The 20,444-nt window shown below is 45.4% G+C and overlaps 1 protein-coding gene across 2 annotated transcripts in view; it reads left to right on the top strand.

The window, feature by feature from the left end:
• Positions 1-5,510: 5,510 nt before the first annotated feature.
• Positions 5,511-20,444, top strand: part of EPHA1 (EPH receptor A1) — a 71,708-nt gene continuing 56,774 nt past the window's right edge. For both annotated transcript variants that reach the window (XM_050943424.1, XM_050943441.1), the window contains exons 1-2: positions 5,511-5,750; positions 11,351-11,418. In XM_050943424.1, coding sequence (XP_050799381.1) covers positions 5,654-5,750; positions 11,351-11,418 — 165 coding nt within the window. In that variant the 5' untranslated portion in view covers positions 5,511-5,653. The remainder of the gene's footprint in view (positions 5,751-11,350; positions 11,419-20,444) is intronic.

Below are 20,444 nucleotides of genomic sequence, written 5' to 3' on the forward strand. Positions count from 1 at the left end.
ATCGAACAAGACACGACTTTGTCTTTGTCATACGATGACATTATTACTGATTTTGCAGCCAAAAAAGCCAGAAAGATTGCTTTTAATTAAAAACAAATCTTTGTTTCAATACCTCTTCATATAAATTTCCAATAATTTTTTGATAAATTAAAAAAAATATATTATTTGCATCATTCTGTCATATCAGAATTTTTTCTATAGTGCTGCTTCTTTAGTGCTAGTCCATCAGCATTACAGTGTGCTTAATTAAGTTAAACTGGTTTTAATAACATGAATGTGGCAAGTTTTCCAATACTGTAAGCTTATGTTTGTGTTGCTAAGAGCAGATCAGGCACAGGGGCACCAGTTTAATAATCTCGCCTAGGGCACCATAAATCCTAAGGCCGGCCCTTAGTGTACCTTTGGTGAGTGTACCTTTGTAAATATAAAACATGGTTTAAAAGCAAGCTTTTTTTAATGATTGATTTGCCCTGAGGGCTTGGGATGCATTCGCGGGCGGTAAAGTTACTGGAAAAGTTTGTTAACATGTCTGGGGATGGAGCGGAAATCCTCCAGGGACATCTCCATGAAGCGCTCCTGGAGGTACTCCAAAAGCCTTTGCAGAAGGTTTCTGGGCAAGGCAGCCTTGTTCCATCCACCATGGTAGGACACTTTACCACGCCATGCATGTAGCAAGTAATCGGGTATCATTGCAGGACAAAGCATAGCTGCGTATGGTCCCGGTGATTGCAGGCATTCAAGAAACATCCGTTCTTTATCTCGCTCTGTTATCCTCAGCAAAGTGATATCGTTCATGGTAACCTGGTTGAAATTCAGGAATTTAATTAAGGGGACAGAGATGGCCTTTTTCCTACAGGGGTGTTTGCCTGTTGCTTACAAGAAATCCTTCCTTGCATGTAGCCAAGCAGGGGGAGGGGAGGAAGGATAGTGCTGAGCTTTCTCGTGTTTGGCTAGCAGGAATCTTCCCAGCTACCAGCCAGGCAGTGGGGGGGAAGGCGGGTGATTACCAGTGATCTTCCATGATACCAGCCATGCGGTGGAGGAAGGGGGTAAAGCGATCATCCTAGAGAATTGGAGGGGAGGTGGGGGTGGCTTCTGTGAATGGAAGTGAAGGCTGCTGAAGCCGAAAGACAATGGCTTACCATGGCCACATGCAAGCTGAATTCTGATGCCTGGACCTGCGTCTGTGAGATCTGTAACACCAGAGCCCAGGCACTCAAAGTTAAGATGCAAAATGCGACCTTGTAGTGAAATCACTTGTGCTGTGTAAGGTGAATAGTGTTGTTCACTGTGAAAGAGTATAACCATTGTTCTGTAAAATGTATCTTTTTAAATACTTCTCTCCCTTTTTTCCCTCCCTCATGCAGCTGCACATTTTTCAAGCCTCCCTACTCCATCCCGAAGGCTAGCTCAGATAAGGCGGAGGAAGAAGAGGACGTGAGACGAAATGTTCTCTGAAATCATGGAAGTAACCCACAGTGAAAGAGCTCATCTGAATCAGTGGAAGGACGTGGTATCAAATTACAGGAAAGATGCCAGTGAATGTGAGGACAGGAGAGACGCTCGAGATGAGAGGTGGCAGCAGGAAGATCAGAGGTGTAGGCAGGAAGATCAGCAGTGGTGGAATGAAACGCTGGGGCTGCTGCGTGATCAAACTGACATCCTCCGACGTCTCGTGGAGCTTCAGGAAGAGCAGCGAGGTCACAGAGTGCCACTGCAGCCCCTGTGTCACCACCCTCAGTACTCACCATGTTCCATATCTTCCTCACCCAGATGTGTAAGAACGCGTGGGGAAAGGCTTTGTGCACCCACACACTCCACCCCCGTGGACAGCCCAACCAAAAGGCTATCATTACATTGAAATGATTTTAGTGGCCTTTTCCTTCCCTCCTATCCTCCTCCCAAACCGCATCCGGGCTACCTTGCCAGTTCTCTCCCTCTTTTTATAATGAGCTTTTTAATAAAGAATACATGATTTTTAAACAATAGTGATTTTATTTCCTTAAGCAAGCTGTAATTGAAGAGGGAGGGTGGGTTGCTTACAGGGAATGAGTCAATCAAAGGGGTGGGGTTCATCAAGGGGAAACAAACACAGCAGTCACACCGTACCCTGGCCCGTGATGAAACTCGTTTTCAAAGCTTCTCTGATGCGCACCGCTTCCTGGTGTGCTCTTCTAATCGCCCTGGTGTCTGGCTGCGCGTAATCAGCGGCCAGGTGATTTGCCTCAGCCTCCCACCCCACCATAAAGGTCTCCCCCTTACTCTCACAAAGATTGTGGAGCACACAGCAAGCAGCAATAACAAAGGGAACATTGGTTTGGCTGAGGTCTGAGCGAGTCAGTAATGTGAGCCAGCGGGCCTTTAAACGGCCAAAGGCACATTCTACCACCATTCTGCACTTGCTCAGCCTGTAGTTGAACAGCTCCTGACTACTGTCCAGGCTGCCTGTGTATGGCTTCATGAGCCATGGCATCAAGGGGTAGGCTGGGTCCCCCAGGATAACTACAGGCATTTCAACATCCCCAATAGTTATTTCCTGTTCTGGGAAGTAAATTCCTTGCTGCAGCATTTTAAACAGAGCAGTGCTTCTGAAGACTCGAGCGTCATGAACCCTTCCTGGCCATCCCACGTGGATGTTGGTGAAACATCCCTTGTGATCCACCACTGCTTGCAGCACCATTGAAAAGTACCCCTTGCAGTTTACGTACTGGGTGGCCTGGTGTGCCGGTGCCAAGATAGGGATATGGGTTCCATCTATCGCCTCCACACAGTTAGGGAATCCCATTGCAGCAAAGCCATCTACTATGGCCTGCACGTTTCCTAGAGTCACAACCTTTTGTAGCAGCAGCTTAGTGATTGCTTTGGCTACTTGCATCACAGCAGCCCCCACAGTAGATTTTCCCACTCCAAATTGATTCCCGACTGACCGGTAGCTGTCTGGCGTTGCAAGCTTCCACAGTGCTATTGCCACTTGCTTCTCCACTGTGAGGGTTGCTCTCATCTTGGTATTCTGGCACTTCAGGGCAGGGGAAAGCAAGTCACAAAGTTCCATGAAAGTGTTCTTAACGCATGTGAAAGTTTCGCAGCCACTGCGAATCCTCCCACACCTGCAAAACTATGCAGTCCCACCAGTCTGTGCTTGTTTCTTGGGCCCAAAAGCTGCGTTCAATGGGTAGAACCTGCCCCATTACCAGCAGGAGCTCCAAAGTGCAGGGGCCCGAGGTTAAGGAGAATTCAGTTTCCATGTCCTCATCACTCTCGTCGCCGCGCTGCCATAGCCGTCTCCTCCTCCTCGCCTGGCTTTGCAGTTCATGGTTCACCACAGACTGCACGAGAATGCGTGAGGTGTTTACAACGTTCACGATCGTGGTGTTGATCTGAGCGGGGTCCATGCTTGCAGTGCTATGGCGTCTGCACAGTTCACCCAGGAAAAAAGGCACGAAACGGTTGTCTGCTGCTTTCACTTGGGGAGGGGTGAGGCTGTACCCAGAGCCACCCGCGACAATGATTTTGCCCCATCAGGCACTGGGCTCTCAAACCAGAATTCTAAGGGGCGAGGAAGACTGCGGGAACTATGGGATAGCTACGGGATAGCTACCCACAGTGCAACGCTCCAGAAATGGACGCTAGCCTCAGACCATGGACGCACACCGCCGAATTAATGTACCTAGTGTGGCTGCGCGCAATCGACTTTATAATATCTGTTTTATAAAACCGGTTTATGTTAAATCGAATTTATCTCATAGTGTAGACGCACCCTAACTAGCTTAGACCCAAAAACCCTGTTGTTCAGACTCCCAATAGTTGGCTGGCTATGGCTGATGAAATGGCAACATAGAGAAATGACAGCCTTGTACAGGAGCCGTGCACAGGAAATTCCTGAACAGGTCATCTCAGAGGGGTGGCTGTTTGATAAACTTGCTGCTAGAATTTCTGGAGTGAAAACACCATATACACAGACACACTTCTTACAGTGCTAAGGACCTGAAAGTGAGTCCTCAGCTCTCTCTCTTCTTCTCCCCCTGCTGTGACTTCTTCCAACTGTTGAACCCAACTAGAATTGTCATCCCCAGTGCAATCCCCCTCTCCTAATGCTGGTTCTCTCCATCTCCTCAGCACAATCTCTGTCTCAGGCCTCGTCTATAGAGGTTGCCCCAATTTCAGATACTGATGACCCACCTTTGGTGTAGCTGCGCCAGTGCAAACCCCTAGAGTAAGAAGGCAAGGTGCAATATTTGATTTGATGGAGCTTGAAATGGGTACGCTCCATTGGTGTAAATTGCCGCTTTTCTTGTCTACACTTTGGTTTTACACTGGTGCAGCTGCAACAATAGTTGGAATGGGGCAAACAGCAATGGAGTAAAGGCCTAAGAGAGCAAACACTCTGGTAAAACTAGGCCAGCAGAGAGTTCTCCACCACCCCCTTCATTCAGCCTATCTGCCAAGATTGTTGCTATTCCCTCCTGCTTTTTGGCCTTTCTTACTGAGACACCAGCCGCATCTGCTGCTTTTGCTGATACCAGATTCCAGCCATGTACGACATTTGCCATCTTGGCCAATGCCAGGGCCTGAACCTGGGACTTGCAAAGATTAAAGCACATATATTGACAGCTACAGTTAGGGTGACCAGATGTCCCGATTTTATAGAGACAGTCCTGATTTTTGGTTTTTTTCTTATATAGGCTCCTATTACTCCCCACTCTCTGTCCTGATTTTTTCACATTTGCTGTCTGGTCACCCTAGCTAAAGTTAATGATCAGGCTTAGTAATTGCAGCAGTAACAGCTACATTCTCTGTGGCTCAGCCATAAGAGGAGATGGTAAGAGACACTGACCAAGAGACACTGACTTGTTGCATCTGAAGAAGTGTTTTTTTACCCACGAAAGCTTATGCCCAAATAAATCTGTTAGTCTTTAAGGTGCCACCGGACTCCTTGCTTTTACTTACTAGTGGATCACCTATGAACAGTGCAAGAAAGTTTTGCATGATATTAGTGATTTGTGTGTTTAGAAACAGTCCAGGCATTCAAAAGGTTTCAATGTCATCCTCTGTGATTTATCTCCTTATTTAGATGTTCCAGTCCCAGTATCTCCTATAGGACACATTAAAACCAAATAAAAGTGGCGTTGTCTTTTTTACCTAGTGCTCTGTCAAGGAATGGAATACACTGACCAGCTAAGGCCCTTTCACTGGGGTCACCAAGAAGCAGCTGGAACAACTTTCAGGTTGCAGGACGCATTGTTTTAATCCGGGATGGGGGCTGTGGCAACGCTAGCCCAGAAGATGGCACCCAGGAGCCATGCACAACATTGGAGCAAAGGTCGGGTGGAGGAACGATCCCGGGAATAGGTGGCTGGCTGCCTTTAAGGTGGATTTATTTGCCTGCCAGATGTGAAGTCTGTAACCAGCCCCTTTAAAGAGCAGGTAAAGCAGCAAGTGGGTAGGGAGAGAACTGACTTCTCCACCCCTCGCTTTGGTCTTTCATCATAACTCCGGGCCAGGCAGGCAGATTTTGCAATGTGTGCGCTCCCATCAGGAGGCTCCAGGAGCAGTTCACGCACAGGGAGCAAGTGCCAAGTGTCTAGGGCCTGAGCCAAGGAAGCAGAGACCCAGAGTGCAAGGGGCTGGGAGCAGGGCTTCCTCCCCGGGGACTATGGAACTGAGATCCCCTGGCAGCAGGACAGGTCTCTCCACTGGGCTCTTTCTCCTGCTTTGTGCTTTTCTGCCTCCTGAGACAGCTGGGAAAGAAGGTAAGGATAGTGCCTGGCCTCCCCTATCCCCCGGGAGCTGGGCAAGGCTCTGCCTCCAACAACAGGAACCCCTACGGCTTGGCTGGGAGAGGGGTGGGAACAGAAGGTTCCTTGGGAGACCTGGGGATGTGGGGGATGGGAAGCAGAGACTTCTCGAAATAGAGAGGGAAGGAGTTGTAAAATTAAGACAGGGAATTGTGTGTGTGGAGGGGTGTGGGAAGACTGACAGGTGGGGTTTGCTCAGGAAACTAACGTCTGACTCCTTACTTTTCTTTGTGACTCTGTAAACTATTTTCACACTCCAGGTGCTTGGAGAAACAGTCATGTTGCTGCAACTTCAGAGAACTGCACCTGCCCTCCCCCCAGTCAGTTTTAAGCACAACACCTTAAAGCATTTGTAGGTCCAGAAAGGATTTTTCTCCTTTTGCATTTAACACAAGCTCTGGGGTTACACGTTCAAACACAAACCAAATGAATAAATCCACTCCCCCTCTCCCTGCGGAATCTCTCTGGGGACTGAGGGGAGTTAACATTTTCAAAAATAACAGTTTTTGTTTGATTTGTAGCTCTTGTGGAGATTTCTGCATTAGAAAACCCATCAGTACTGGTCTCCCCTTCCACTTCCTTGTGGCAGGGCGAGGAACCTGTATGGGGGTTCATCTACTTTGCACAACTTATCGGCCCTGCCCTGTGCCTTCCCTTTGATCCCTGTCTTCCCCCCTCCTATTTCTCTTTCCTTTCCACCTCTTGGCCTGCCTCTGCTCCACTTCCCTTTCCTGCTTAGCTCCTTCTCCCTCCAGTCCCACTTAGCTCCTTTTGCCGGATGTAGAGATAGATACTCCTAGACAGTGTGGTGCTTGTGAAGGATTCAGACCCTGCGTAGAACAGGGTGTGGGGGAATGATTCTCTACCTTTCTGAGAGGTTAAAGTGAACTTGTGGAACTGTCTGACCCTCCTTTACACTACCTGTCTCTGTCACCTTTCTCTGCACATTTGTATGAGGGGCTTCAGTGTTCTCTCCTTCTGGAGTTGCTCTTCCCCTAGCACTCAGCTAGAAGAGCCATCCACCTCTGTGTGGATTAGGGTATGGGCCTCTCTCTGGCCCTGCTCTGGGCTTTATACTGGATGCTGTTCTCAGACACACTTTAAATAGGGTTCCGGATAAATAAGTTTCTAGACAGGTTTGACTGTATCTGTCACCGAGAGGGCTAGATTGGATTAGAACCTAAATTGGGCTCCAAGTGAACTCCAGGAACTGGCTTGTCTGTTGGAAGAATAGTTGGTGATAACATTTTGGGGACTGGATAACTTGTTCAAATACATCTGCCATGCCCCCTTCACTAACAGTTCACCTGCCTCAGACTGTTTTGGTTTGGTTGTGGATGTGATCCCTTCCTCAAGTCCAGACCCTAGAACATGTGTAGACATGCCCTGAGATGCTTTGAGCTGGGGTGTAAATTGCAGCTTGAGGAGACATACCCCTGCTGCTTCTGATCAAACTAGAGCTCTAAAAATAGAATGAGTCCACAGCAGCAGGAGGGGCTAGCCTCCCCGAGTATGTACCCATCCAAGGCACCAGGCATGGACTCAGGGCAGCTACAGTATATGCCTAGAGTCTCTGCTGGAGGGGTACTTGGGTCAGCTAGCTCCAGATGCCAGCCACGGCAGCTACCTTTTTTTTTTTTTTTTTTTTTTTTAGCACACTACTTCAATCAGAGCCTGTGCAGGTATGTCTCCTTGCCCTGGGGATCGTGCCCCCAGCCCAAAGGATAGACATACCCTAACAGGACTCATCTATACTGGTCATATCCCCTGACTCTGTTTGGGTCCCAGTGTGGATGGGGCCCTTATTTCTTTTGGAGAGATTCTCTCCCTCACTATATGCCACATAACAGTGAGACTTCCACATGTTAGGGGATGGGCAGCCAAGCTCTCTGTCCCACCAGTGTGCCCTCTGTCCCCTAATATCTTAACATTGCAAGTCAGTGGCTCAACACTACCTTCCCTCCACCTCCATGCAGCATCCAAATTATGAGCCTTGTGGGTGGAGACCTGCCTTGCTGGTGCACTGTCCATGGGGGCAGGCAGTGCATGTATGTATTCCCACCACAACTCACAGCAACTATCCTGTACTAGCAGATGGCACTCCAAGGCAGCATGAGCTTCCACACAGCTGGGTCCTCTCCTTGCCTAGAAAGTTCTTAAATCTCTTTTGCTCGCTACTGTATTTTTCTCTTCACCCTACCCTTATAAAAACTGTCTCTTTCCCTTCACTTTATCCTGCCCCTTATTTGTGTGGGGTAAATATTGTGTCCTCTAGGAAGTGACTGGAGTGAAGAGCACCTCGTGCAGATAGGATTTGGGACTTCCAGTACTGTGGAAGTGTTATCACCGCAAAAGTCCCAGAGGGAATAGAGTGAAGAGGGGAAGAAGAAGAGAGGGTTACAAGTATTCATGGTCCTATCTCTGATTCTGGGCCATGCCCTGCTTCCTCATTCCACTCATCTCTTACACGCTTTCTCCTGGACTTTATACTCTGCTGGCTGTAGAATCATAGAATCATAGAATATCAGGGTTGGAAGGAACCTCAGGAGGTATCTAGTCCAATCGCCTGCTCAAAGCAGGACCAACCCCAACTAAATCATCCCAGTCAGGGCTCTGTCAAGCTGTGAAAGCCAGGGCTGTGTCAAGCCAGGCCTTAAAAACCTGTAAGGATGCAGATTCCGCCACCTCCCTAGGTAACCTATTCCAGTGCTACACCATCCTTCTAGTGAAAAAGTTTTTCCTAATATCCAACCTAGACCTCCCCGACTGCAACTTGAGACCATGGCTCCTTGTTCTATCCTTGTTCTGAACTGGCAGGCAACACTGATCTAGTTAGGGGCAGCAAAAGAGAGATTCCGGCTCTTTAAATGGCACTTTATCACCCCTAGTTCTTTCCCAGTCCAATTGGGTATGGCCCTCAGAGTGAAGCTAGTGGAAATTGACAGGGCATCTTCAGGGATTTTTCTCTGTGCTGCAAAAGTGTAATTCTCAGGCCAGGTTTATACTAGGAGAGCTTTGCTGGTATAGCTGACCTGGAATAGTGTGGATGCAGCTTATACCAGCAAAACTATTCTTTGCTGGTATAGTTTATTCCTGGGCACAACCCACACCCCAAGACAAACCAGTAGACCTAGCAGGATTCAGGCTTTATTTTTTGATCATTTAGATGGATAATAGCAATGTTTATTTTTAAGCAGTTTTTCAATGCTTATCAATTTAAATTTTCACAGTAGTAGAAAATCATTGTGGGGGGAGGGGTCAGACAATAATTATTTAATGACAATAGATGTTGAGATGCAAAAAGTTAAAGCTTTATAATTGCTAAAACACACATTGTCAACATCACATAGCAAAATATAAAAAGTAAGTCTCCTGAAATCAAACTCTAGTAAATTCTCAAGCAGCATTTTTTTAGTTTGCCTAACTGAACATTTTGATTATCAATGGAAATATTTTTTCATCTGTTTGTATGAATTGTGACTAACATTGACCAATAAAAATCTAATCCTTCCAAGCCTAAAAACAAGCAGTACATGGAAGAGTGCCGTTCTGCTGATATAACTATCTACACTAGGGGCTTTTAGGGAACACTCCTCTTCATACCTTGGCCAACAGAGCCAGCAAAGTTTTATAGTGTAGGCCTGGCCTCAGAATTGCCAACTACAAAAGCATTCAACAATCATGAGCCAAGGCTCAAAAAATCATGAGACTGGCTTCTATATCCCAAGACTTTAGGGTGCACTCAGATCACATTTTCATTTTTTTCACAGCAGCCATGAGGGATGGAAAATAAACTGAAAGCAGGATTCTCACCTAATCACATGCTTTCCAGGAGTCAGGACACTAAGAAAAGCACCCAACAGCTTGAGACTCATGAGAAAACCACGAGAAGTGGCAATACTGCATTCTGCAGCCCTTGCACACTTGCTGAGTTAGCTACTGCACGAAGCAGTTGAGGCAGTGCATTTGTAGGGGAACAGGATGAAAGGTGGTGGTCATAGGATGCAAAGTCGAAGGAGAGAAGATAAGTTGAACACTGTGGGTATGAGGGATGGGAGATGGAAGGTTAGTGAGGGAGATATTAGGATACGGAGGGAAGTGAATGCTGAGACAAAGGTTGTAAATTTCTTTCTTATTCCCGTCCCTGAAAATGGAGGAGATCTTTGAGTTAAAGATCTCCCCATAGAAATACAGAGGGAGAGGAGAGAAACTGGGTGGTTGCGGACAGTCAATACTAAAACACAGCTGACAGAAACACTCCCACTGGAGTCTCAAATTAGGGCTGATACTGTCCTGTATCTGTCCTGGATATTAATTAGTTAATGTTAGTACAGCCCTTTGCACCTTCAAAGCACTGATAAACTTTTCACTGTTATAGGTTTCAGAGTAGCAGCCGTGTTAGTCTGTATCCGCAAAAAGAACAGGAGTACTTGTGGCACCTTAGAGACTAATAAATTTATTCGAGCATAAGCTTCCGATGAAGTGGGCTGTAGCCCACGAAAGCTTATGCTCAAATAAATTTGTTAGTTTCTAAGGTGCCACAAGTACTCCTGTTCTTTTCACTGTTATATTTTGCCATAAAGAAAGAAAGCTCTATAATGTCAGTAGGGAAAAGAAAACCAGAGTAAAGACTGCAGGAGAGGGAGAGAGAATGGTGTTTGTCTCTCTGCAACCAGCTACATCTGGGCTGAATGCAAAATGACCGCTTCCCCTGCAGACAGGAAGACTCCTAGAAACTTAAATACAAAAACAAAATAACAGTTGGATGGCTCCATATGTAGGGGAGATGATACATCCATAAACTAGCTGCTAAAGGCTCTTGGTTGCTGTGACTGATGCAGTGGAGGTTACACTCTTCATGTGGTCTCTTTACACTGTACCTTCCCATGACCCTCCTTCCTCTCTTTCCCCAGCCCTGGCTAGTTCCCTGAGGCAACACTGATTGATCTTTTGTGGTGGTAATTTGTTCAGTCACTTCAGCACTTATCTCTTTTCATCCCTCTGTCTTTGCTTCTTCTGTTCTGAAGGGAGATTCTTGGAGAGGATTCCATTACCAGGCCAGTTTGGGGGCATTGCATTCCCATTTTAATTCATCCCAGTGTCCGGTACCCATTTAAGGGAGTAGGGAAGCACTGAGAGGAAGCCTACTCTGATAGGCTTCACGAAGGGCTCCTCTTTGGATTTTTGCGGCCTAGGTTTGTGGATTGGAAAGAATTTTGGGTAGCTGCAGTGTTACTGAGATCTATGCTATCTTTCCTCTAGCTGTGCTGTTGCATGGGTTGAGGGAAAAGTGTGGTTTTGGGCACAAAGGCAAAGATTCTTCATGCTCTTTTCCTGGTTGGAGAAGAAAGAACTGGGGAGAGATGATGTGGCTATGAATTGTGGGGCAGAACTGCAGACATTGCTGAATGACCTGGATACGGTCACAGTGAATAGAATGGGGAAAGTCAAAAGCAGTAGTGACCTAAGAAGCAGTGACAGAATGGGAAGGCTTTCTGTGTCTGTTCCATAAACTGTGGGATTTGGGTTTCTCATCCTTTCCTTCTGGCTTGCAGTGAATCTCCTGGACACAAGCACTGCACAGAGTGAACTGGGCTGGCTTCCGGATCCTCCAGAAACAGGGGTGAGTATGATGCTGGGGAAGGAAGGGCAGAACTCTGGAGTATTGTCTGCCATGGAGAGAAATCAAGGGTTAATTCCAAAAGGGGACTCTTAGGGCTTGGCTGTACTTGCGAGTTAGAGCACATTAAAGCGCCCTAGCTCACTACCCATCCACACTGGCAAGGCATGTAGAGCGCTCTGACTCTGCAGCTGGAGCGCTCCTAATACTCCACCTCAGCAAGAGGAATAAGATTTGATGTGCCCCCACTGGAGCGCTGCAGTGTTGCATTATTGCACCCCCACTGCAATGGGGTGTTGCATTACTGCACTCTGATCAGCCTCCGGAAACATCCCATAATCCCCTTAAGTCAAGTGGCCACTCTTGTCATTGTTTTGAATCACTGCAAGAATGTGGATATGCCCTTTGAAAGCTCCATTTTTGAGGGTCGGCTGCTTATCTGCTCGGAGACAAAGCAACCATTAGTGTGGAATGCAAAATGCAGTGTGTAAGAGAGAGAGGTGGAGGAGAGAAGTGGTCTGCTGCTGTGTGAACTTACAAGGTAGCATGCTGACATGGTCTCAGCCCCCGAAAACCCACTCTCTCTGCCCCCACATACACACAACACACTCCCTGTCACACCCCACCCCACCCCCAACCCCCATTTGAAAAGCAAGTTGCAGTCACTTGCATGCTGGGATAACTGGCCATTATGCACCGCTCCGAATGCTGCTGCAAGTGCTGCAGATGTGGGCATGCCAGTGTGCTTTTGTGGACAGACTACAGCTCTTTCCCTACTGTGCTCTCCGAGGGTGGGTTTAATTGAAAGCGCTCTATATCTGCAAGTGTAGCCATGCCCTTAGTCTTAACCTTAGTCCTGCCTTGCAGATCCCCATAGTATTTCAGTCCTGGCCTCCCCACACAGCTCTGCCAATGCCCCTCAGTCCTGCCCTGCAGCCCCCCTGCTATTCCAGTCCTGGGCTCCCCTCACAGCTCTGCCATTGCCGTTCAGTCCTGCCCTGCAGCCCCCCTGTTAGTCTCGTGCCATGGATCCCATTACTAAGGAAATATAATAATGTTACTTTTTAGTGATTATTGGCAGTTGGTATTTAAATAAGAAATCTTTCAAATGGATTCATATGTTGAATCTAAATACAGAAGGAGGAAGAATAAAACTGATGTCCTATCTTATCTCCTGAGTTCCTCTGTCCCTTGTTGCAAGTGCAGTGTGTGCTTCCCACCCCCATTGAAATACCCATGACAGAACTACTTCCATTCCTAATGATTTTGAGGAATCTTGAACAATTTGAAAATAAGTGGGACTCTCTGTTCACTCCCTCTCGGGGACTTACTGGTTGTAAACTGAACATATTGAATCATTAATTGACTGTGAACAGTCAGTTGAGAGACTGCCCCAGGGAGAAGCAGTATGGTCTAGTGCAGTGGTCTCCAACTTTTTTTATGCCCAAGATCACTTTTTGAATCTAAGGGCAACCAAGGATCTACCCCCACCCCTTCCCTGAGGCCCCACTCCTTCCCCAAACTCCGCCCCACGCACTTCATTTCTCCCCCCCACTCATTGCTCACTCTCCCCGACCCTCACTCACTTTCACCGGACTGGGGTATGGGGCTGGGGTTCGGGAGGGAGTGCAGGCTCTGGGCTGGGGCTGAGGGGTTTACAGTGTGGGAGGAGGCTCTGGGCTGAGCCTGGGGCGTGGCATTGGGGTACAGGAGGGAGTGAGAAGTGCAAGCTCTAGGAGGGAGTTGGGGTGCAGGAGGGGGCTCCAGGCTGGGACAGTGTTAGGATGCAGGAGGGAATGCAGGATCTGGAAGGGAGTTTGGGTGCAGAAGGAGGCTCCAGGCTGGGAGAGAGTGTTGGGGTGCAGAAGGGGGTACAGGGTGCTAGCTCTGGGAGGGGGCTCAGGGCTGAGGCTTGGGGTGCAAGAGGGGGCTTGAGATGCTGGCCCATGGAGAGGGCTCAGGGCTGGGGCTTTGGTGCAGCCTCCCGCCAGACAGCATTTACCTCTGGCAGCTCCCAATAGGTGGCAGGAGCAGTGAGGCCAAGGCAGGGTACATGCCTACCCAGGTCCCACACCACTCCCGGAAGAGCCAACGCACACCTGCAGTCCCTGGAGGAGGGGACGGAGGGCACATAGCTCCATGAGCTGCCGCTCTCTGCAAGCATTAATGGGAGCAGCATGCAGAGGGAGACCCCTGGCTGCAGGGCCATGCTGGCTGCTTCCAGGAGCAGCGTGGGACCAGGGTAGGCCTTAGCTGCAGCCATGTGGCACCGCTGGAGATCACGATCGACTGGGAGATCCTCTAGGATCGACCAGTCAATATGACTGACCTGTTGGTGACCACTGGTCTAATGAATAGAGCCTTAGACTGGAATTCAGGAGACTGGGGTTCTAGTTCTCTTGTGCTACTGGCCTGCTGGGTGACCTTGGGCAAGTCATGTTGCTCTGTGCCTCAGTTTCCCTATCTGTAAAATGGAAATAGTGATACTGGCCTCATTTTTAAAGTGCTTTGAGATCTGTTATTATTACAAATCATAATATGACTCTTCTAGTTGCCAGCACTACAAACTCTGACCTGACATTTACACATCTCACAGAGTGCTTGGTTTTCTTCAGCTCTTATCTGTTATGTACAAACAAAGCAATCATGTTGTGATGGGTTGGATGTGCCAAGACTACTTCTGCTCCTGTTTTCCCTGCCAGCTCAGGACTCCAGCACCCTGTCTTGCTGAGCCAGACACTCCCGTCTGCTCCAACAAAGATCCAGGGCCTGAATTACCTGCCCCAAAGCTGCAGGTTTACCTGAAAGCAGCTAACAGAAGTGTGCTTGTCTTTAGCACTCAGGTGCCCAACTCCCAATGGGGTCTAAACCCAAATAAATTCGTTTTACCCTGTATAAAGCTTATGCAGGGTAAACTCATAAATTGTTCGCCCTCTATAACACTGATAGAGAGAGATGCATAGTTGTTTGCTCCCCCAGGTATTAATACATACTCTGAGTTAATTCATAAGTAAAAAGTGATTTTATTAAATACAGAAAGTAGGATGTAAGTGGTTCCAAGTAGTAACAGACAGAACAAAGTAAGTCACCAAACAAAATAAAATAAAATGCACAAATCTATGTCTAATGACTCTTAATACAGATAATCTCACCCTCAGAGATGCTTCAGTAAGTTTTTGACTCAGATTGAACACCTTTCAGGCCTGGGCACAATTCTTTCCCCTGGTACCGCTCTTGTTCCAGCTCAGGTGGTAGCTAGGGGATTCTTCATGATGGCTCCTCTCTCGCTCTGTTCTCTTCCACCCCTTTATCTTTTGCATAAAGCGAGAATCCTTTGTCACTCTCTGGGTTCCCAGCCCCTCCTTCTCAATGGAAAGACACCAGGTTAAAGATGGATTCCAGTTCAGGTGACATGATCACATGTCACTGCAAGACTTCATTGCCCACTTGCCAGCACACACGAATACAGGAAGACTTGCAGGTAAAACAGAGCCATTTGCAGACAATTGTCCTGGTTAATGGGAGTCATCAAGATTCCAAACCACCATTGATCCTTCACACTTTACATAATTACAATAGGCCCTCAGAGTTTTATTTCATATTTCTTGTTTCAGATACAAGAGTGGTACATTTATACAAATAGGATGATCACACTCAGTAGATTCTAAGCTTTGTAATGATACCTTACAAGAGACCTTCTGCATGAAGTATATTCCAGTTACATTACATTCACTTATTAAATTTCTATAAAACCATATAGACTGCACAACATCACACATGTGCTGTCTGTAAAATGACTTTTGTTTTAGATCAAAACTAAATAAAAAAGAGAACAAAAATAAAGACTCTACGAAAAGACGGCATGGGTTTTTTGTCTTCTCCATAATGTCTGAACTGAACACAAAATAGCAGATGCCTTCAGTAGACTACCAGAAAGTTAAAGATGCACTATGTATAAAATGAAGTGCTGCATAGCCACATGTCATTACCACAGGAAGGGTGTCACTAGTTGGCACCAAGATAATATCTTCATCTGCATAGGATAAGCCTGCATAGCCAGCTTTGGTAATGACTATCCAAAGAGCAGCAATGAAAATAATGTCCCTTCTCTATGTTTCTCTGGAGCTGGGAATAGTTACAGGGCATGACAATTCCTATGCAATAACCCCACCCCCACCAGTGTGATCAGTTATATCAGTATAAATGTGCTTGTATCAGTATAACTTATTCCAGTTTAAGAAGCAGAATAAACTAGCAGAACTGCATCCATACTAGGGCTTTTACCAGTATTATTATTTTGTTTAACCAAAATAGTTATGCCAGTAACACTTCCCAGTCTTTCCCCCTGCCTTGCCACCACCATGTGGCTTTGACTAATATAGTATTCTCAGCTGGCTAATGGGGAGTACTGAATCCAAATGTTCCACTCCAGTAGATTGGTAGCAATATAAACCCCACTTTGGACTCTTGGACACTGAAGAAAAGGTATGCAGCCCCAGCTGTTGAAAGAAAAGCCTAGGATCAGGCAGCAGGGAGTGAGGAGTGCCAGTTTTGAGTTAGAGGATTGGGCAGATGGAGTGGTGTAGAGAGAAGAAACTCTGTCTGTTAGTGGCAAAGTAATTTTTTGAGTAGGTGTCACAATGTTTGGTGTGGGAGGGGGAATTTCCCAAAGCCCCAGCTGCTTGCATCAAGAGATTGCATGAATATCTCACCTTCCATTTAAAAAAAGTTTCTAGCCCTTGTGGTTGCAGAGAAATGCTGGAGAATGTGACCCGCTTGTACCCTAAAGGCTCAGAAATCAAAGGCAAAGAGAAGAGACCATATATTTTGAAATTTCATTATATCTGGGGCCTGACTCATGATTCTTGAACAGAAGGGGTTGGCAATAATAGGTTCATCTGTACGTATTGGGCAGCAAATATTCTTAGAGCACTGAGAGATCCAGGTTGCCAGATGGGTTTTATGGAGACTCTTACAGAACAGGCAACAAACACAAACTGTCTTTTTAGCCTACCTGCTTGCAAAATGGCCTGTACAGTACAGCAGAGAGTGATAGTGACTTAACTGCAATGTGCATTCAAAAGACTTCCGTGGTTGTACTGGAGTTACTAATAGAGGCCTAGTGAGATAGGAGAGGTGAGAGGCTATTTTGAAAGGGCATTGAGCTCAGACTTCCTGAGACAAGGTACTCTATGATTACTGCTCCATTACTGTTTGATTACTTTTCATTTATGGAACTCCCTGATCTCTGACCCGTATTGGTTTTCAACCAACAAGATTGCAGGGATTTGCTTAATCATTGTGCTATTATTTCTCAGTAACTGTAATGTGATTAGATGAAAAGTTGCCACAAGCACAAAAACAATGGGCAAAGGCATCCCTTAAAAATTAGAAGTTAAATCCTACTGAGGAAAATAGAATGGCGCATAAACTTTGGCAAGTCAAGTGTAAAGGTATAATTCGTCAGACCAAAAAAGAATCTGAAGAGCAACTACTTTTTGAGTCTTTAGCTAACAGCATACTTTTTTTTTAAAGTATATCAGAAGCAGGAAGCCTGCCAAATAATCAGTGGGGCCACTAGATGATCAAGGTGCTAAAGAAACACTCAAGGAAGACAAGGCTGTTGCAAAGAAGCTAGATGAATTCTTTGCATCGGTCTTCATGGCTGAGAACGTGAGGGAGATTCCCAAACTTGAGCCATTCTTTTTAGGTGTCAGATCTGAGGACCTGTCCCAGACTGAGCTATCAGTAGAGGAGGTTTTAGAACAAACTGATAAATTAAAGAGTAATAAGCCACCAAGACCAGGTGGTATTCACCCAAGAGTTCTGAAGGAATTCAAATGTGAAACTGCAGAACTTCTAATTGTAATATCTAACCTATCATTTAAATCAGCTTCTTTATCTCTTGACTGGAGGATAGCTAATGTGACACCAATTTTAAAAAGGCTCCAGAGGCAATTCTGCAATTGTAGGCCGGTAAGCCTAACTCCAGTACCCGGCAAATTGGTTATAACTATTGTAAAGAACAGAATTATCAGGCACATAGATTAACCCAGTTTGCTGGGGAAGAGTCAACATAGCTTTTGGAAAGGGAAATCACGTCTCACCAATCTATTAGAATTCTTTGAGGAGATAAACAAACGTGGACAAGGGTGAACCAATGGATAAAATGCATTTGGACTTTCAGAAAGCCTTTGAAAGGTCTCTAATCAAGGTCTCATAAGCAAAATAAGCTGTCATGGTCTAAGAGGGAAGGTTCTCTCATGGATTAGTAACTGGTTAAAAGACAGAAAAAAAAGGGTAGGAATAAATGGTCAATATTCAGAATGGAAAGAGGTAAATAGTGGTGTGTGTACTGGGACCAGTGCTGTTCAACATACTCATAAATGATCTGAAAAAAGGGATAAACAATGAGATGGCAAAATTTGGAGATGATACAAAATTACTTAGGATACTTAATTTTAAAAGAGAGTTAAAAAGTGATCTCACAAAACTGGGTGAATGGGCAACAAAATGGCAGATGAAATTCAATGTTGATATATGAAGTAATGAACATTAGAAAACATAATCTCAAAATGATGGGCTCTAAATTATCTATTACCACTCAAGGAAGAGATCTTGTGGATAGTTATTGTGAATAGTTCTCTGAAAACATCTTCTCAATGTTCAGCGGCAGTCAAAAAAGCTAACAGAATGTTAGGAACCATTAAGAAAGGGGTAGAAGATAAGACAGAAAATATCATAATGCCACTATATAAATCCATGGTATGTCCACACCTTGAATACTGTGTGCAGTTCTGGTCACCCTGTCTTAAAAAAGATATATTAAAATTGGAAAAGGTACAGAGAAGGACAACAAAAATGATTAAGGGTATGGAACAGCTTCTGTATGAACAGAGAATAAAAAACAGAGACTTTTCAGTTTGGAAAAGAGACAACTAAGAGGGGATATGACAAAGGTCTATACAATCATGAATGATGTGGAGAAAGTGAATAAGGAAGTGTTATTTACACTTTCACATAACAGAAGAACCAGGGGTCACCCGATGAAATTAATAGGCAGCTGGTTTAAAATAAGCAAAAGGAAGTATTTCTTCACACAACGCACAGTTAACCTGTGGAATTTGTTGCCAAGGGATGTTGTGAAGGCCAAAACTATAGCAGGGTTCAAAATAGAATTAAATAAGTCGATGTGGGACAGGTCCATCAATGACTATTAGCCAAGATGGTCAGGGATGCAGTCCCATGCTTTGGGTGTCCCTAGCCTCTGATTGCTAGAAGCTGGAAGCAGATGACAGGGGATGGATCACTTGATGATTGCCTGTTTTTGTTCATACTCTCTGAAGCATTGGCATTAGCCACTGTTGGAAAATAGGATACTAAGCTATATGGACCATTGTTCTGACTCAGTATGGCTGTTCTTGCTGGGAGAAACTTTCAGTTTACTTTGTGGATAAAGTAGCAAGAAATGCTTGCTGCCTCTATAGCTAAGCAGACAGAAGACAACTTGAAAGCTCCAGGTTATCCACCACTGATGAGACCTTTGAAGATTTATGGGTGGAGGCAATGAATCCTTTCTTAGCTCCTGTATAGATGTTAGCTTTCCAACATTCTTTATGCCGCAAGTCAACTTAGCTTAGGCCGCAGTTTCACCACAAGCTTCTCTAACCATCACCCCTCTCTTGTAACTATTTCAGAGTTAATTGTCTTTTCTCAAGGAGTTTATCAGAGGGTTTAGAAATATTTTGTCGTGTCTATGAGTTTCTGAGCTAGTGAATCCAGTAAAGCATTGTGAGGTCTGTTATGATATTCTCACAATGCTAAAGACAGATCCCTTGAATTCATCAGGACTCTTTAAATCAAGTCCTTTGTTATTGTCTTGACTTTTCTCCTAACACTCTAAACTGTACAGATTGGCATGGGGTACTTGAACTGACATACTTCAAGAATGACTGAATTGATCCAGTCATGTGCTATGTTATCTGTTATGAATTCATCTGGAATCCTAAAAGTAAGCAAACCGATTTACAACACATTTATTATCCTGCTACTTGGTGTGTTGTAGAATAACACAATTTTTAAAACAACAGTAATCTTTTTATTTAACACAAATAGATTTACATCAACTTTGGATCAAGGGTTATAGTTTTTCTTTCAAAAGTTTACAACTGAACATTGACTTAATTCAGCTTTGAAACTTTATTATGCAGAAGAAAAATGCTGCTTTTAACCATCTTAATATAAGTGAAACAAGCACAGAAACAGTTTCCTTACTTTGTCAAAGCTTTTTTTAAACTTTCACTTTATTTTTTCAGTAGTTTACGTTTAACACAGTACCATGCTGTATTTGCTTCTCTTTTTTTTTTTGGACTCTGCTGCCTGATTGTGCACTTCTGGTTCCAAATAAGGTGTGTGTTTGACTGGTCAGGTTGTAACTCTGGTGTTCATAACTCTGAGGTTCTACTGTAGTTTCGTTTTGACATCCGGTAATAAGAGTGTGGACCTCATCCCAGTCACCTGAACCCGGTCAGAGTCACAAGGCGGTGAGCAAGTCACTATCGCTCATTCCAGCCATTACTGTTGTGAAAAGTTATGGCTTGATACGGGAATTACTGTGTGAAGTTGTCTGGCCTGAGTTACACAGGAAGTCAGACTTGATGATCACAATGGTACCTCCTGGCCTTGGAATCTATGAATAGGACAACTTCAGCAGTAGACAGAATTGTCAGATTTTCTTTGCCGCTGTTAGTCTGGTGTTCAGTTCCAGGCATTGCATAGACACTGCGTCGGTCAATTATTTTCTTCTGGTGGTAGGCAAAGATCAAGGATCCATGACCTGTCAGCAGCCTTTGATACCATTGACTACGAGGTATTGTTTACATGCCTGCTGACCTTGACAAGGGTAGACAGTGTCCCTCTAAAAGTGAGTCAATCCTTCTCATTCTGAGAGGTCCCAAAGTGTAGTGTTAACTGATTTCTCGTTTGCCTTGAGGGTGCTCTCAAGCAGGATATTGGAGGGCAGTATAATC

This window comes from Gopherus flavomarginatus, chromosome 1 (genome assembly GCF_025201925.1).
Source record: "Gopherus flavomarginatus isolate rGopFla2 chromosome 1, rGopFla2.mat.asm, whole genome shotgun sequence".
NCBI lineage: Eukaryota > Metazoa > Chordata > Testudines > Testudinidae > Gopherus > Gopherus flavomarginatus.